This window comes from Canis lupus, chromosome 1 (genome assembly GCF_048164855.1).
Source record: "Canis lupus baileyi chromosome 1, mCanLup2.hap1, whole genome shotgun sequence".
Taxonomy (NCBI): domain Eukaryota; kingdom Metazoa; phylum Chordata; class Mammalia; order Carnivora; family Canidae; genus Canis; species Canis lupus.
The window spans coordinates 55,651,554-55,670,590 of NC_132838.1; the positions used below are offsets into that span (position 1 = coordinate 55,651,554).

General features: G+C 43.9%; 1 protein-coding gene and 1 long non-coding RNA gene across 3 annotated transcripts in view; both read right to left on the bottom strand.

The window, feature by feature from the left end:
- RPS6KA2 (ribosomal protein S6 kinase A2) overlaps nucleotides 1-869 on the bottom strand; it is a 345,946-nt gene extending 345,077 nt beyond the window's left edge. Inside the window, exons 1-2 of one of the 2 annotated variants that reach the window (XM_072830504.1) lie at nucleotides 851-869; nucleotides 451-546 (exon numbers count right to left, since the gene is read on the bottom strand). In XM_072830504.1, coding sequence (XP_072686605.1) covers nucleotides 451-513 — 63 coding nt within the window. In that variant the 5' untranslated portion in view covers nucleotides 514-546; nucleotides 851-869. Of the gene's footprint in view, nucleotides 1-450; nucleotides 547-850 lie in introns of those variants that run through there. The other variant, XM_072830506.1, reaches the window with a different exon arrangement.
- Nucleotides 870-11,936: 11,067 nt separating this feature from the next.
- LOC140635641 (uncharacterized) lies at nucleotides 11,937-16,052 on the bottom strand. Its single transcript, XR_012033003.1, has 3 exons — nucleotides 15,998-16,052; nucleotides 14,176-14,228; nucleotides 11,937-12,745 (listed from the first exon to the last, which is right to left on the bottom strand). It is a non-coding gene; the product is annotated as an uncharacterized lncRNA (long non-coding RNA).
- Between the last annotated feature and the right edge of the window lie 2,985 nt (nucleotides 16,053-19,037).

A 19,037-nucleotide genomic window follows, 5' to 3' on the forward strand; every position in this document is an offset into this window, starting at 1 on the left:
CATTATCTTCATGCCTTCTGTTTCCTAAGAAGTCACCATTGTTTTGCCTCCCGGTTTCATCCTCCACTCTAGCAAATGGAGTTCTTATCATGTAAAGCCACTTGTTGAAGGAAAATCAAACTGATGCAGATTAGTTTGGAAGCTGTGATGACTTCAAGATACACACATACCTCAGGAAGCATCCTGAAGTTTCGTTTAAGGGCAACAGTTTTTTTTCTTCAAGCGTTTGCGTTCATTCATATAGTTTACACCCCACTCAGCGCCCTGCGTGTGAGCACCTATGGACACAATGCATACACACGCTTGCATACATAGACGGCAACACACACAGCTCGGCACACACTAGATATTCACACAGTCATCCCCAGCACGCAGGAGTCCATTCTGTGAGACCTCCCGCGTGCCACCGATAGGCTGTTGAGCGCGCATCCTTCTCTCCTGGGCACTCACCTCTATCTCCATGGGCTCCACCTCGATCTTCTTCCATAGCTCCAGCAACTGTGCGATCGGCATTTTTTAAAACTTTCCTTTCCTTCTGTTCAAGTACTGGTGGTAAGGGAGAAAAGAAGAGAGGCACGGAAGAGTGCAGAGCGCCTGGGCAGGCAGGGGGTCAGCGCCCGGGCAGAGGGTCCCCGGGGGCGGGCGGGGGCCGGGGGTCTGCAGTGTGGCTGCGGGCCGGGCCGGGGCTGCGCGCCCTCCGGCCGCTCCTGCCGCTGCTGCCGCTGCGCTGGGCCGACCAGCAGAGCCAGACCCGACCTCGAACCTGCACTTGCAGCCCCGCAGCGGATTCCCGGCCTCGCCCCTCCCCCTTCCATTGCCACTCCCTCCTTCCCTCCCCCCACTATTTTACCTTAATTGGCTCTAAATGATGGGTGCAAGTTGGGTCTGAGGATGCTGCTGCCATAGAAACTGCATAGCAACCAAGGGCTGGGAAGAGGGGGGGCGAGGAGGGGCCTGCGGCAGACTCTGCCCTTCTCCCTCCCTGCACGGCACGCGCGCGCACACACACACACACGCGCACACACACGCACACGCACACTTTCCTTCGCCAACCACTCCCTAAACCCCACCAGACCGCCTTAGCCCCACACGAGGGGATGAGCCAGGAAGTCAGGTGCAGGGAAGCTGCTTTTCCTGCAGGAAGATTGAAAACCCTGGTGTCAGGAAACTGCTGCCAAGGGGGCTGCAGAAGCAGGGCCCCCCGCTTGCTCCCAGGCGCCCAGCCCATCCTGAGCGCGGGGAGCCCCGCCCCTCCACCGAGGACACCGGGGGACCCGGCCCGCAGGACCCCGGGCGGGGCCCCAGGAGGTGGCGCGGCCTCGCTTGCCTGCGCCCCCGCGGTCCGCTCCTGCCCGCGCGCCCGGGCGCACCACCCCGCCCCGCGCCCGGGGAACGCGGCCTCCGTCCGAGCCTCCCGGGAGGGAAGGGAAGCAAGGGGGCTGTTTCAACGGCCAGCGGCAGCACCTGTCCAATTTCTGGGATTGGGAGGAAAACACTAATTCAAGCAATGTAGGTAGGGTCAATCGTTTACCAAGTTCCAGGAGGAATACTGCGCACATCGTGCACATTTCCTGATTTAACTTCCATCTAGTGTGGATTTGACAATCCAGTTTCACAGGGAAAATCCTGAGGCTCCCGGAGAAGGAACTTGCCCGAAGGCACCCAACAACAGGGCACGCCAGAAATGAAGCACAGTGATCCCAGTTTCTAGAAGAGGGATCCAGGCTTGTGCGTGTGTTTCAAGGGGACTTTTCCATCCTTCCTGCCTTCTCTGTCTGTCTTCTGTCTTACACATTTCCCTCTCAGAATAAAAGGTTCATCTCCCAGACTTCTAAGTGCTAATCTGGTGTTCGGTCCTCTCTTTTGGGAAATGGTGTTAAAGTCGAATGCATCTATTCATTTCTACAGCAACTTCCTTTATCTTTGAGAAAAATATCTTAGAAAATGGCTTACGGCTTCCAAAAATTATCAATCCCTTTGTCTTTTTCATCTTTATAAAATCGCTAAGAAATCCATTGATTAAAAGGAAAACCTAGCCCAAATCCCAGATACCTCATATGTCAGAGTTAACCAGAGAGACTCCATCCCATTCTTAGTGTTGATTTATCTATCTATAAAATCAGGCCAGTAAGATCTTGAAAATTAATCTCATTCAAAATAAAAATGATAACGATGTTGTTTGTTTTCAAACTGGACATTCCTGGATAGAGGAGAGTGAAGGGTTTTGCTGTGTTCACTATAGTAAGGTAATTTGGGGCATAATGTGAGAGGTCATAGATTAATAACATAAAATGAAAAGATATTTATGTAATAAAGATAGGAAAATCATTGACATAAGAAATAGTGCTGGTGAGACATCAACATCGTTTCATCTGAACCACTTAGAACATGGAGCCCCTAAAGGTAAGCAATGGGGAGGGAAGTGATGTTGAATTCCTTACTGGGTGTTTATAAAACTTTCACTTTCTGGAATTTTCCACAAGCACTCTGAGGTAGGCAGACTGACAGGAAACATTCATCCTTTCATTTGGGGAAGGAATATGGAGGAGAAGAATGTGGGCCAAGCCCCCTGCCTCCCTTTGAAGAGGACAACCCACACGGGGGAGCCCACCCTCTGGCTGATGTGCTGCAACATTCCCAGAATCAGCTGTCATCAGGCACAAAAGAACTATTATTAAAGGCATATCTTGGGAATTGCTGAAAATACGGTTCACGAGCAGGACGTCTCTTTTTAAACTTTGCAAATGTGGCACTCACAGAGGGGCTGAACATCATTCAGACATTGCACAGGTGAAGCGGAGGAGTCAGGAGTACTGAAGTGATCCATGGTGACAGCCGGAGGAGATGTGATGTAATCCCAGAGCGCTGGAATCACCTTCCCATGCTTAATCACTCTGCTTGGCTGCTTTTTGAAGCGTCCAAGAGGATTATTTACAAACAATCAACCATCCTGGGTGGTGAGTTATCTCTGTATCCATTTTGAAGCATGTGGCACTGCCCTGGGGACAAACTACCCGGTGCCAGGTGTGCTGGACAGAGAAAGGAAAAGACCATGAAAACAGACTACCTACAAGACCAAAAAATAAAGTAAAATTAAAAAAAAAAAAAGACAACGTTAAAAAAACCCATATTGACCCAGGAAAGCATTAGCCCCATCTGGAAAGCTCACTTCAAGTTAGGAGCACGTATAATCAGACAAGAGAGAGGCAATTTTTTGGAAAGGAGCTAATGGTTGTAATCTGAATATCTGAAAGGATAAAGCTTCAAATAAAGGACTCAAGAAATCATGTGCGATGGGGCAAGAGTGTTTAGTTTAAATCCCAAGAAAACTTGAAAAACTTTTTCAACAGGAACAGCACCTCAGAAAGTTGATTTCCAGGAACCCCACTCACAAGCATTGACTCCAAGAAGAAACACACTTGGCAAAATGCAAAATGGGTCTTTAGTGAAGCAAGCCCTACAGACTAAAAGGAGTGGGAACTATTTCAAGAGTCCCTGGACACAAAATCTTCATGAAATTGTAGTGGAGGGACAGGGGTGCACGAGCACCCAGCTTGGGGGTTGGTGGTCCCAAACAGACCAGCTCTGGCCCCTCACCGCTGACAAAATCCAAATACTGAGGGACAAGTGGTGGTGAAACAGGAAAGGAATTTATTTCAGGGAGGCCAGTGCCAAGAAGATTGTGGTCTAGCGTCTTGAAGACTGTCTCCAAAATATGGAAAACATTTCCAGATTTATATAAGGAAACTGTGGGTTAAGAGCCATGAAGGTCCATGGATCACTGTCATGGAGCAAATCACAGGCTGGTCCTGCTGGCTCAGGACAATCCTAAAGCTCAAGATGTAGTTTCAGTTCCCATCAGTGGCTGCTTTGCCCACAGGGCCTTCCCCCTGAGCCACGAGACCAGCTGGAAAGAAGAACCCAAATAGAAGGTTTAAGGTCAAAATGAAGGCAGGGCAAGTCCTCTTTCAAAATGAGACATGTGAACGGGCACCAGCTCTTGAAACCTGGCCCCCAGTAAAAATTAGTCTCCTGAGTGAATGAAAACAGCAGAGCTCCATGTGTCCCCTGCCCTGGAAGGAGAGGAGGGTGGGAGAGACCCTCTTCACCCTGTGGGTCTTACATAACCAAAATCCCGAGAAAGGAAGTGGGAATCAGGAATCTGATTCTGGCCCCTTTCTGCCACGAACACCCAACTGGTCTGACGTTCTCAGCCACGGCAGTGCGTGTAAGCGTGTGTCAGGATCTGAGGACGGGGACCCTCTGCTACCTCCCAGGGCTCCGGTGCTTGAGATAAGTTCTCCACACTGCGATGGGCATGTTTAAGTGACCCGCAAGGCTTATCCCAGGCTGTTGCATTTTGCAAGTTGATTATGTTTGAAGGATTTGGTAAAGAGAGGAGAATTACTGATTTCTAGGGGCCTTGGTATTTCCAATCCTTAGTTTCACAAAATCCTCCAAAACCCTCAAAACCAACTCAATTTTAACAAAAGGCGTGTTATCCATCGTTGTGGGCTGAGCTGTGTTTTCCCCTATACCATCCCCAAATTCACATGCTGAAGTCCTAACCCCTAGCACCCCAGAATGTGCCTTCATTTGGAAATAGAGTCTGTAATGGTAACCTTAAAAAGAAATCTAACCTGTTATTTCACCAGCAAAAGACGGGTTTATTTGGGAATAAAAGAGGATTGCAAACTGGGGCAAACAAGCTGTGGCAAAAGCATAGGGAGGTCTGGAGGACAAAGGAGAGGAATGATGCTTTCTAAGGAGCAAAGAGGTAGAGGGAGGGCTGTCATATGCGGGAAGTCCCCCGGGAGTTGGAAGCCTAGTGGCTTCTCAATGGCTGAGCTGTCACAGGATGGGGAAAGAGTCTCTTCCTTCGGCTGGGGTAGAAGTGTCCACGTGCAAGGTCAAGTGCATGCTGGGTCTAGTCTGGCTCTTCCTGCTGGGGCTGCAGCTGACTCCCAGGTGTGAATCATTGGTTGTGAGAGCACCTCCACTCAACCTCCCCACTCTGTTTTCCTGAGGTTTTCCATTACTGATGTTCACAGTCGTGGTAATTAGTTAGGTTGGGGTCATCCTGGAGAGATGGTCCCCCATCCACCGCCACTGGTGTCCCCAGAGAAGGGAAATGTGGGCACAGATGCACACAAGGGATAACATCATGGAAGACCGGAGTTCTGCTGCCACGAGCCAGGAAACTGTCAGGAGCCGAGAGGGAGGGAGGCTGGGATCCTTCCAGCTCCTTCGGAGGGAGCGTGGCCCTGGCGATGCCTGGATCCCACACCTGCAGCCTCCAGGATGCCAGGCAGTAGGTTTCTGTGCTGTAAGCCAGTCTGTGATCCTTTGTTACTGTGGCCCGAGCAAATTCGCACCGGGGAATGAAGATAAGTTATAACTATAAATCAGAAAGCACTAGGATGCTACGGTTCTAGGATGACCAGGAACCAGAGGCCCAAATAAAACTGGTGTGTAAAGACCCTCGTTTGCATCCTCCTTCCCCGGGGACTAGCCAGGGACATCCTTTTAGTTGGCAACTAACTGGCTTCCAGAAACCACTTAACGAACATTCTGCAGTTGTCCAGAAAGACACCAAAGGTGATTGGAATCCAAATCGGCCCCTTTTGTGGGAAGAACCCAAAACCCATTTCCAGCACAGCAAAGTCGTGACACTCTGAATCCTAACAACAGCTTTTTTTTCCAAAAGGAATTAATCACGTGAAAGAAAAGAAAGGTTGAGTACAGGGTAAACAGCATCTCTTCACCATGAGAAGAATTCTAAGCTAGGAGAAAATTTTAAAGGCGCTTTTATCTGCAATCCTCCCGATGAATTTTTCATCTCAGTTGTGAGGAAGGGAAGGTTGATGTGACCTGGCCCTGTGATTACTGGGCCACCAGCAGCTGGTCCTGGTGGTGTGTCACCCAGGGACGCAGCCCTGGCAAAGACCATCCCATTCCAGTCATAGGCATCTCACACCTAAGCTAAGAAACAACACACATACGCAGGATGGGAGGAAGCAAAAATGATAGAATATCTATGTTTACTTTTCCAGCTCACTCATCTTTTTGCCCACAAATAATACTTCCCAGAAGCTAGCACAATCCTGCAAGAAAAAAAGAAAAAAAAGGCCTGTGTGGGTTCACCAGCCTTCCTGGTTGGGAGTCTTCTAACTTGCCAGTCCTGCAGAGATGCTAACACAAAAGCTGTACACTCCTAATTCGGTGTACTCTGCAGTAATCGCCAATTAAGTAATTCCCAGGGATTTATTTAAATTAAATTAATGTGGCTTCAAGCCAAGCATATTTGATCCAAGATTTATTTCAACTCTCAGAAGGCGAATCATATAGCCCTTCAATGAGCAAACATGATCAAAACATCATCTGGAAGAGGCTGCATTCGCCGTCTTCCCAAAGCTCCACCTCACCAGAAAGACCTATAGGACTTTCCGTGGGAATTCACATGAGGAACCATGCCCTCAAGAAAGATTCTTAATGGAAAATAAGTATATTCCTAGATTTTTACTTTAAAGCACTCCTCATTGGACCGACTCAAATTCCTTTTGGAAACACAAACAGTAACAACGTTAATATCTGTAAGTTGAACACATACAATGCCTTTTAAAGGAAGCAGTGTGAACTCAGTGGAAAGTGTGGACACAGAATCTGGCTTTGAAGGCAGGGGAGGGTGTTGGGAGCCCAGCCCAGGTCAATGAGTAGGGAAACATTCCCAGAGATGTACCCTGATTTCCCCTCCTTCCCGGGCCTGATAGCATACAGTTCATTTGTTACTATTACCATTATTTACTGAAGTTTTTATAATGATTGGGTCTCTGTACTAAGAAAAAAAAATGAGCATCACTTAACAGGTTAAGAAAGGGAAAAGGCAACAAACTTATCCATTAAAATGATGGAAGACTCTAAATAGTCAAATGTAGAAGACCGATGTGTCCTCTGCTCAGTACACTAGGCTTTGGAAGGAATTGGAACCCGTTGTAATTTTGTACCAATCTTAGAAAATTAAGCATATGTATGAATAGTACTTGGCGAATTCTTAAAACCATGCTAGTTACTTTCTTAGAATATAAATAATCACTAAAAACGTGGTATTTATAGGAATCTTCCAAATAACCTATGGAATCAAATTTGTACTTCTGGTGACAGTATTTGAAGAATGTGATAATATTCACAATTATTGAACAATAACCACGGTGGTGTGGGATTCCCTCTCACCCTTGGTGAGCGGTGCTGTGTTTACTGACATAAAGCAAAGCACTAGCAGTCCTAGAAGACAAGTAATGCTGCATTCACCAAAGCACCCAATGCAGAGTTGAACAAGCTTAGTGTTTAATGAATAATCATTGATTCATTGCTAAGGGAATTTCACAAGGTACCCCCAAAATTGTGTGTATGTGCGCATGTGTGTGTGTGCATGTGCACACTAACATGGTGATTTCCTGGGAAGAGTGAAGATTGCAGAATTGTCCAGTGCTCTTTACCCCTTTGACCTGGTTCCGTGACCATAGAAGCAGGACAGCTTGCCAGCAGGTGACTCCTCCGTCCTTCAGTCCACGAGGGTAGGACTTCTTGTCCCTGATGCCTCCGCAGTCAAGCAAAGCACTTGGCTCACATTTAGTCTTCGGTCAAGTCTTTGCTAAACCAAAGAATATTTGAGGCTGCAGAGGGTTAGGAGTAGTAGAGGGAGATAAAAAACATGTGTAGGACCAGCAGGATCTGTGCATTGACTTGAGTGCTTTGATTATTGATTTTGCCAAAGTGGCGGTAAGAATGATGATTTTTTTTGCCCTAGTTTTAACCATAAATCTGTAATATAAATATTGACTGTATTAATGATAATACTGGTAAAGGAATCATCATAGCAAGGCGTTTTTTTTTTTTTTTTTAAAGCAAATTGCTTTTGTGTATTACCAGGCTATTTCTTAAGAATAATTTAACCTGGGGCACCTGAGTGGCTCAATCAGTTATGCATATACTCTTGGTTTTGGCTCAGGTCATGGACTCAGGGTTGTGAAATCAAGCCCCCCCGAAAGGCTCTACGCTAAGCAGGGAGTCTATCTGAGATTCTCTCTCCCTCTCCCTCCCCCTCGGCCCCTTCCCCAGTCCCTCCTTCCAACCCTTACCCATGAAAGTGCGCTCGCGCTCTTCCTCTCTCAAATAAATAAATACATATCTTAAAAAAATAATTTAACCTAACCTTGAATTCTCAGACTAATTTTGGGAATGAAGTAGTGTGTATTTCTCGTAAGGATAAAAAGTCTTGGGAAGGGACACCTGGGTGGCTCAGCAGCTGAGCTTCTGCCTCTGGCTCAGGACGTGATCCTGGGATACAGGATCGGGTCCCACATTGGGCTCTCCTTGCAGACAGCCTGCTTCTCCCTCTGCCTGTGTCTCTGCCTCTCTCTATGTCTCATGAATAAATACATAAAATCTTAAAAAAAAAATTCTTGGGAAAAGCCCATTCTGTTCTTTCTTCCAAGCCCCTAAGGGACCCATCCTCTTTTAGAGTTCCTGGACCCAATCCCTGCCCCAACACACCCACATATACAAGTAATGTCCCGATAGCAGCAGGGTGTCTGAGAATTCCAGCCAAGAGACCGCATCTGATCCCACAGGTGAAGGCTCAGTCCTACAAGACTCCCCCTCCCCCCCATTGCAGACCAGGGTCATCAAGGTGCAATGTCAAGTTCTTACCTGTGTTTCTGACCCACAGGATACAGACTGTAGGTTTTCAGGACTTCCTCCTTTGGTTCAGCAAGTTCGCTAGAGCAGCTCACAGAACTCAGGGAAACTCAGGTCCCCCTCAGGGATTTGATAAAGGATACAAACCAGCAGCCAGATGAAGAGCTATGTGGTGTGAGGACCTGCACAAAGGGGCCTCTGTCCTTCTAGGGCCCATGGAAGGGTTCTGGTCCCCCGAGCATGGAAGCTTCCCAGGACGAAGAACCCAAAGGTTGTCCTCCCAAGTTTCTAGGGAGGACTCATGACACAGTTATGATGGACTAAATCGCTGATAGAAGCTCCAGCTCTGCTCCCCTCTCAGAGTGAGGCTGGGGGTAGGGTGGGAGGGACCTGCCAGCTTTGACCCTCTAGTCACAGGATTGCTCTTTCAGGCACCAGCCTCACTCTGGGTGGGTCTGAAAGTCACCTTCATTAATAACAAGACACCCATTTTGCTTCAGGGCTCTGAGTGTTTTCAGGAACCGTGGACAAAGACTAAATAAACCTGAGAAATACATATTTAGTCATGTGAGTGACCCAGTGCATTTTTCTCATAAATGATCACACTCCACCTCCTCACCTGTGATGGGAGGCCTGTAGCCTGTGACCCCAGATAGGGCGGATCGGCCCCCCTGTGCCTCCTGCCTCCACGCAGATTCCCTGGGATGGACACAGATTCCCAGAATAGCAGCTGGGCCCAGAAGGAGCAGGTGGATGGGAGAGTGGGTGCCCAGAGTGGACCTCAGCGGGGTGATATCAGTCACTGCCCAACTAGGGATCTGCAGTGATGGGGAGTCGGTCTCAGAATTCACTCTATTCAAAGAAATCTGACAGTTCTTGCACAACTGTGTTCATGGGCTGAGTTTTCTACCTACGAGGGAGTCAGAGTGAGGTTTTCCTCGTGATCCACGGGAGGTCAGCCATGCAATGGGCATGAGCTCACAGTGCCCAGGTTTTGCAGACTTGCTGACTGAGAAAATTACCTGTGGAGCTGAGCGGGCTCGAATGCCCTTGATAATGAAGGAAAATTAGCTTGTGCAGTTCTTTCGTTCTTTCCAGCTCTTCTATTCAGCCCTCCTCCTACAGTGTCCACAATGTGGCTAAAACCAACGTGACAATTCAAATCAACATCCCCTCTCTTTGTAGGCCTGCTCCTCTCAGCTGACCCACCGGAGCCCCGTATGGTGGCATAAGAACATCCCTAATTTCTGCCAGCGACTTCACGTCATTATGTTTCCACAGATCTGGATTCTTCTTGTATAAAAACACTGACATCTTCGCTATTTAAAACGAGCAAATAGCCTCCTGATTTGTTAATTTCATCCAACATTTTTGTTATCTGGCTTGATTTTCTTTAAAAACAGCCTTTTGTCTTGTGTTTGGAATATGTTTTTCTTCCAGGCAGCTGATTACGGCAGTTTTTAGGTGGCACTTCCGTCAGCTGAGAAGGCTCGGCTAGACTTTTTTCTTCTCCAGTAAAAATAGATGTTTTCTGATTGGAGCTTGTGTCCTCTGCATTGCCGCGTGCTGGTCCCTCATGCATGTAAATCTTTGCTCTCCCCTAGTAATATTTTCTAAATGAACTTGAAAAGCCGGGAGGGAGGGAAGATCACTTCTCCTGACCTCTGCATCATGTGTCCCTGATCATCTGGCAGGCCATCTGGGGGACAGAGAATGAAGGCACGTCCCACGCCTTCCTTGGGGAAGTGGTGCGGGTGAGGGAATGGAGCTGTTGGCTGGAGGCCGGCCAGGACGTTTCCACTGAGGCCGGTGTGACCCATGTGAACACAGGGCTTGGGGGCCTAGCCTCTCTCTGTGTGTGCCTTCTCCCTCCTCGACAACCACAAAGTCATGGGGCCCCCAGGGGGCAGACGTATGGTCGACGGGGACCAGTCTCATAGCTCTCTGGCACCCAGGGGCCCCACACTCACCGAAACAGCAGAGCTTTCCATCCCAGTGCAGAGTGAGGGCAGGGAGGGATGCCCAGCAGAATCCAGTGCCCTCCAGAAACTTTCCATCAGCCCCTGTCCCTCCACCCAACTTTTTTCTTATCGAGTAAGGATCGGTAGGCAAAGCTGCTCTGAGCAGGAGGCAAGATAGGCCTTTTTCATCATTGCCAACAGGATAAATGTTAATCAAAGAATGTCTCTAGACCCTCTATGATATTAAAATTTGTTGACTGCACTTGTTTATGTACCCAGGTGCCTTTCCAGATGGCCCGGGGTCCTGGAATCAAGTCCTGCATTGGACTCCATGCTCCGTGCTGAGTCTCTTCTCTCTCACTCTCAATTTCTCTCAAATAAATAAATAAAAATCTTTAAATAAAATAAAACACATCATATTAATGTTTTCCAACATTGTTACGCCCTCAAAATCATTTTAAATTTCTATATAACATTCCACTATGTTGACATACCTCGATCATCCCCCACAAATGAATGTTTTTGGTTCAGTGGAGGTTTTGTGCTGCACTTAGGGAAATTCCCAAATGGAGCCTCGCTAGGAACTGGATAGGAACATTTCTGTGTCTTGTTATATACTACAGTAAAACAACTTAATACAAGGTTCATCTTACAAATAGGAAAAGTGGGTGATTTTGTAAGTGGCCCCAAAAGATCTTCGTGACTCAAACATACTTTCCATGTTGGCTTATTTTCATGAAAGCAGATATGGGAGGAGTTCCCCAGGTGGCTCAGTGGTTGAGCATCTGTCTTCACTGTCCTGGGATCGAGTCCTGCATCAGGCTCCCTACTCATCAGGGAGCCTGCTTCTCCCTCTGCTCATGTCTCTGCCTCTCTCTCTGTGTCTCTCATGAATAAATAAAAAATATATATATAAAAAAAAACTAACCAAAGAAAGAATAAAAAGAATCACAGGAACAAATCTGTTATCACGTATAACATATACTTGAAAGGCGCATTGATGAAAGCAGAGCCGCCGTGGGACGAGAATATGCACATAAATCAGTGGGCAAGAGCCCTCCAAGGAATAACTGCAGAAAACACACACGGACTTAAAATACAGCAGAAAAATACTGAACAGCAGTTACAAAGAGATAGATTAGTTAATGACTGTTGTGGGGAAACCAGCCCTTTGGGGGAAAACGCAGTTTAAAGCCTCACTTCCCAAGTACACAGAGTTAATTAGGGATAATTAAAATTTTCATTGTAAAAAATGAAGTCATAACAACAAAAAGAAAATAAAGTTAAATATTTATTTGACTTGCTTAGGAAATAACTTTTTAAACATAAAAAAATGCAATAAATCACAAAAAGGAACAAATAGATTTATCTCCATAAAATTTAGGATTGTTCTTAATATCCTGAGGGGAACACTAAAGGTTTGCAATAATCACTTTTACATAACTCAGGTTATTTCAAGATCTGAAATACACAGACAAACCAAAAAGTTAATCACCATGAACATAATTATGAAATCTTCCCTTTCATTTTTGCTTAGAAACAAACACTTCTGCCTTTTTCCCTAACTGGGGGAAGGAATTCTCTCCAAACATGACATCGAAGCATTATCTATATGTTTCATTATGTGTCTGTAACACTTTTGATGTTTTCTACTACATTTTAATGAACCATCTGCCCAAAAATTATTCTCAAAACTCAAGAAGTTAGTAACTGGGTAAATTATAGACTTGTTTAGGCTTACATTATTGGTGGTGATTTAACGGTTGCCATCTGAGCTAAATGTTCCAAGAAATGAGGAGGCGTAGAAAAGGACCCCAGACAGGCAGCTCAAGATGATCAGGGTAACTCTACAAGTGTGTCCTAACTTCCACAGCTCTTCCAGAGGACAGAAATGTACATTACTGTGTAGTCTTGAGGAAAATTTTCAAGTGGATTCCAAACAAAACAAAACACAAAAGCTAGATGCACTGGGGCCAGATCACGGGAAGAGCAGGGTGGTGCAAGATACTCACAAAATACAGAATCAAGAAGATGGGGAAAACCCATGACCAGCGTTCAAGCAGGTGACTCAGCAGGTGTTACATGACCTGTGTGTGAATAAAAAGAAGGCATTAAATCCACTTATGGCAAGAACATGGGGGGAGGGTAAGAAGGCCACAAAGCCCAAGCTCAAGACCCAAAGTCCATACTCCAACTCCATGATTTAATTATCCTGTGGCCTGGGTTCATGGCATCCCTTCTCTGAGCTTCAGTTTCCACCCAGAAGTAAGAGTAACAGTATTGTAATCAGCAGCACTAGCAGCCTCATGTGTCTGGATGCCACAGCCCCATGGTGGTGATGGAGCCTCCTGAGTTCCTGAACCGGTGGAAGAAGCATCTCCCTCTTGTGCTACTAGTAGCCCAAACCATGGATGGTGTGAGCCTAAAACCCAGGAAGGGCAGCCAAACTGAAGGAGTCAAAAGATCTCCCAAAGCTGGTCTGTGGGTCAGAAAGTGAGTGAACTGAGCGCATGGAATGAATGCGGGGAACAAGGGGGAATGAGTCTTCCTGGGTTGAAAGAGCGGTGTCCTCCAGAACACGAGAGACTCCTAATTCTGGGAAACGAACAAGGGGTGGTGGAAAGGGAGGTGAGCAGGGGGGTGGGGGTAACTGGGTGATGGGCACTGAGGGGGGCACTTGATGGGATGAGCACTGGGTATTATGCTATATGTTGGCAAAATTGAACTCCAATAATAATAATAATAAAGACCATTAAAAAAAGAAGAAAGAAAGAAAGAAAGAAAGAAAGAAAGAAAGAAAGAAAGAAAGAAAGAAAGAAAGAAAGAAAGAGTTGAGTCCTCAGGGACCAGCTCTCATGTGCTGGGAGCTGCCTCGTGAATGGGCGTGCCAGCTGTGTGTGGAGGCACAGCGTTTGATACATCACAATCAGCCACCCAAATATTAATTTATTCTATCATTGTTGGCAAATGAGTATTCATACTTCAAGTCTTTCTTCAAAATTAGCTTCTCTTGAGGCTTTTCTGTATTCCAAGGCTATGGTGGACCCTTGTGCAGGTTCTATCATCCTGGGGGGAGCTGTAACATCAGCGGTGCCAGCAGCATTGTCCTTCACAGCTAAATGCAGTGCTCCCCTAGGCTGGTTTGTACAGTTTCCCCTAAATCCATACTGGATTTAGGCGCTTTATAACAATTACCTAAGTGTGTTATACTTTCTTTCACACGTGTTCCCTGATGCTTTATGCCACCTGTTCACTCTTCTGACCTAGAATCAAATGATTGGAGAACAGAAGCCTTGATTTACAAATTTAACACCTACAAAATGCCTGGGAACTTACTTACTGAGTTAATAATATGAATCATTGTTGTATTATATCTTAAAAGCTGCTTCCATCACAGAATCATCAAAGCTCCTTTCAGGTGGGCCTATGTGCCAAGTGGTCTAAGGGCAAGCGAAGGTCTGGAAACAGATATGTAACTGACCAGCTGGTGGAGAGGAAAGTGTCATGATGTACTTACTGAGGAAGTCCGCAGGCTAGACATAGATCGGGACCAGCCTAGGAAGAACCAGACTGTGAACCAAAGGATGAGAAGATATTTTCACACTGGTTGGCAGCATGGATAGGAGTATATTAAGGATTAAGTAAATTGCATTTTAAAAGAAAAGTTAAAGTTTGGTTTCACCTCTCAACAGACCAACCTCTTGATTATAATAATCATTGACTAAATACAAAAACAATTACCCACAGACTCTGAGAGTAAACTAAAATAAGCATATTTTGGAAGGGAGACACAATTTGGGAGAAAGAAATGCCACATGGTGAGTTTCTTGTTTTACGACTTTTAGTCGTAGAAACAGTATGGTATGGCTGAAAACTGTGATCAAAACCCACAGAGACTTCTGTTCAGCCAGGATGGAGTAATAGAGGCTGGATTTACCCTCCTGTCTGAAACAAAAAGATACATAAACAAATATATTTTTCAAATTATGTGGAACAATGGATATGAGTCATATTTTCCTGTTTCTTTGTGTGGTTGACAATTTTGATTAGATGCTGGACATTTTCAATTTCAGCTCAGGACACAGATACCATCAACCACTTATTTGAGAGAAGGGAATTGGGTAAAGTGAGCCTTAAGACTTCCCCACACTATTGCCTGGAAAGTTTCCAGGTGACAGAGTAGGAAGCAAAGTCCAAACAGAGCTTAGTGGTTCCCCTGAATTTAGGAGACACAATTTGGAATTTGGGAAGATTAAAATTTCTAGTTTTAAAACCAGTGAAGATGAAGCCCCAGAAATACAAAGAGATGCACCCTTGAAAATGTGGCTGATACTTATCTGTGCATGTATATGGGGAGAGTACCAGGGGCCAGAGAAAGAGTCATTGTGAAGGAGCAGCCTGAGGAGAAAGACCACCTAATACATGTGCATCAGTAAAGTCCTCAAAAGAATACTGCCTTAGTAATAGGAATAAATTAGCCCTAAACTCAAGGCTATCCTGAACCCATGTAACAGAGTTTTCAAGCAAGCTTTGAAGAGATTAAACTAAATATAAGTAACTAAACTGCATCCCCAAACAACGTTCAACAATACTGAAACAACAAAATTCAGCACCCAACAATGGCAAATTTAAAATGTCCAACATCTGGCGCAGCTGGGTGGTACATTTGGTTAAGCAACCAACTCAGTTTCAGCTCAGGTCATGATCTGAACGTCCTGGGATTGAGTCCCAGGTCAGGCTCCCTGCTCAGCAGAGAATTTCCTTCAGGATTCTCTCTCTTCCTCTTCCTGACCCCCACTTGCTCACATACTCGCTTCTCTAAAATAAATAAATAAATCTTAATAAATTAATAAAATAAAATGTCTAACATCCAATCAAAAATTTTTAGCTATGCGAAGAAACCAAAAAAATACAAATAACAATAACAACAGAAACAGACTCATAGGGCAGCCTGGGTGGCTCAGTGGTTTAGCGCCGCCTTCAGCCCAGGGCCTGATCCTGGAGACCCCGGATCGAGTCCCATGTCAGGCTCCCTGTATGGAGCCTGCTTCTCCCTCTGCTTGTGTCTCTGCCTCTCTCTCTCTCTGTGTCTCTCATGAATAAATAAATAAATAAAATCTTAAAAAAAAAAAACCAGACTCATAAATACAGAAAACTCATAAACACAGAGAATATATTGGAGAGGAAGCTGGGAAGATGGGCAAAATAGGTAAAAGGGATAAAGAGGTACAAACTTCCAGTTTTAAAATAAATGAGTTATAGGAATGAAAAGTATACCATAGAGAATATAGTCAATAATATTATAATCACATATGGTGACAGATGGTAATGATACTTACTGTGGTGAGCATTTCATGATGTATAGAATTGTTAAATCACTATGTTGTACACCTGAAATAATAATATTATATTGTATGTCAACGGCAAAATGTTTTGAATTTTTAAAAAATGGGAAAATATGACCCATAATCAGTAGAAAAATCATCAAAGAAACAGATTCAAATGATAGAGATGAGGGGCACTCAGGTGGCTTAGTCAGTTGAGGTTCCACTCTTGATTTTGGCTCAGGTCATAATCTCAGGGTCATGAGATCGAGCCCTGCATCAGACTCTGCACTGGGCCTGGAGCCTGCTTAAGATTCTCTCTCTCCCTCTGCCCTCCCCAGCCATGTCCCTCTCTTAAAAAGAAAGAAAGAAAGAAAAGAGAAATAACAGAGACAATAGAAATATAGAAAAAGATATTAAAACTGCAATTATAAGTATGTACCATATGTTTAAGAAGGTAGAAGTAACCATGAGTGCTATACAGAGAAAACCCAAAGTTATGGAAAAAAAAAAGATTCAATGGAATTTCTGTAGATGAAAAACTATAAAACTGTCAAAATTGGCACAGATCACAAAAAAATCTAAATAATCCTATGTTTATTAAAGTCATTGAATTAATATCAAAAAGACTTTTGATATTTGGCCCAGATAGTTTTAGAGTTGAATTCAAAAACTGTATAAAAAAAAGTAGTATAAATGTCACCTAAATTCTTCCAGAAAACAAAGAATGGATAAACACTTCAATTACTTCATGAGTCCAATCTAAGATTAATATGAAAATGTGGGGAATCCCTGAGTGGCTCAGCGGCTTGGCACCTGCCTTTGGCCCAGGGCATGATCCTGGAGTCCTGGGATCGAGTCCCATGTCAGGATCCCTGCATAGAGCCTGCTTCTCCCTCTGTCTGTGTCTCTGCCTCTCTCTCTCTCTCTCCCTTTCTCTCTCTCTCTCTGTCTCTCATGAATAAATAGATAAAATCTTTAAAAAAATGTGACCAAAAACATTAACAAAAACAGAAAATAGGATGAAAAGTACTAATTAATAACCCTCATAAACACAAATTCTTAACAAAATACTAGCAAATATAAATTAAATACCATACATATTTAATAGTATATATTTAAGAATATATATTTAAATTGGGTTTATCTAAGAAATTCAAGACTGGTTTAACCTTGATCAAATAAATTCCCCTGTTAGTAAACAAAAACTAAAAAAAAAGTAATTTCCAATTAATAGAAAAAAAAAATAAGAATACCCACACAATTGTTTTAATAAGTTCTGAAGAAGCATTTGACATAGTTCAATACCCATTTATAATTAAAGAAAAAAACCCGTCAGAAATTGATGAGAGTCTCTTCCCTCCGATGAAAGATCTGCAGCTAATGTCATCCTTAATGGTAAATTACTAATACTTTTTCCTTAGGAGCAAAAAATAAGACAAGGATACCTATCTCATCAGTTTTATTAAACATTGTCCTGGTGATTCTAGACAGTGCAGTGAGCAAGATAAAGAAATAAAAGACATAATGGTCATAATGTCATTTGCAGATGATATAACTATGTATATAAAAAATTGTAAAGAATCTATGAAATAACTGTAACTAATTGGGGTACCTGGGTGGCTCAGTGGTTGAGCATCTGCCTTTGGCTCAGGTTGTGATCCCGGGGTCCCGGGATCGAGTCCCACATCAGGCTCCCCGCAGGGAGCCTGCTTCTCCCTCTGCCTATGTCTCTGCCTTTCTCTGTGTCTCTCATGAATAAATAAATAAAATCTTAAAATAAAGAGAAATAATTGTAATTAATAAATGAATTTAAAGTAGTGCTAGATTATTACATTAATAAACCAAATTCATATTCATAGCAAATAATTGGAAAATTAAATTTAAAACAAGTCCATTTATAATATCATCAAAAATATTTAAGAAAATACTTAGCAAAAGATGTATAAGACTTCTACACTGAAAACTATAAAACAGTGTAATGAAAAATTTTTAAAAACCTAATGGTGAGATATGTCATCCTCATTGATTGGAAGATAGTATTGTTTAAGATGTCAATTCTTCTAAAATTGATCTGTATATTTAGCACAGTAACTCAATCAAAATCTCAGCAGATTTTTTTTAAAGATTTATTTATTTATTCATGAGAGACACAGAGAGAAAGAGAGGCAGAGGGAGAAGCAGGCTCTTCACAGGGAGCCCGATAGGGAACTCGATCCCAGATCCTGGGATCATGCCCTGAGCCGAAGGCAGACACTCAACCGCTGAGCCACCCAGGCATCCCTCTCAGCAGATTTTTAAAATAAAAATTGGTAAGTAGCTTCTAAAATTTATATAGAAATTCAAAGAACCTAGAATACCCAAAGAAATCCCTTAAGAAAAAAACCAACTAGGAGAACTTTAACTTCCTGATTTAAGGATTTGCCATAAAGCTCCAGTAATCAAGACTTTATGATAGTGGCATAAGGACTGACAAGTGGATGGAATAGAATGGAGACCCCAATAACAGACCTTTATTCATATAGTCTCTCAATTTTCAATAAAAGTGTCAAAGCAATCCCCTGAGGAAGAGACAATCCTGTCAACGAATGGTGTTGAAATAACTGGATTTCCATTTTGTAGGAAAAGGAAACTTGATTCCTTGTCATACCATATACAAAAAGTGATTTATAATAGATCACAGTTAAAACCATAAAACTTTTAGAAGAAAATATAAGAGAAAATATTTGTGACTTAAAAGCAGTCAGATGTTTTTTAAGTAGGTCACAGAAGGAAATAACCACAGAAGAAAAAAATTAGATTATATTCAAATAGAAACTTCATCAAAACACACCATTAAGGAAACTACTAGGCAAACTACAACTTTTCTTTTTTCTTTTTTTTTTTTTTTAATAATAGTCACAGATAGAGAGAGAGAGAGAGAGAGAGGTGCAGAGACACAGGCAGAGGGAGAAGCAGGCTCCATGCACCGGGAGCCCGATGTGGGATTCGATCCCAGGTCTCCAGGATCACGCCCTGGGCCAAATGCAGGCGCCAAACTGCTGAGCCACCCAGG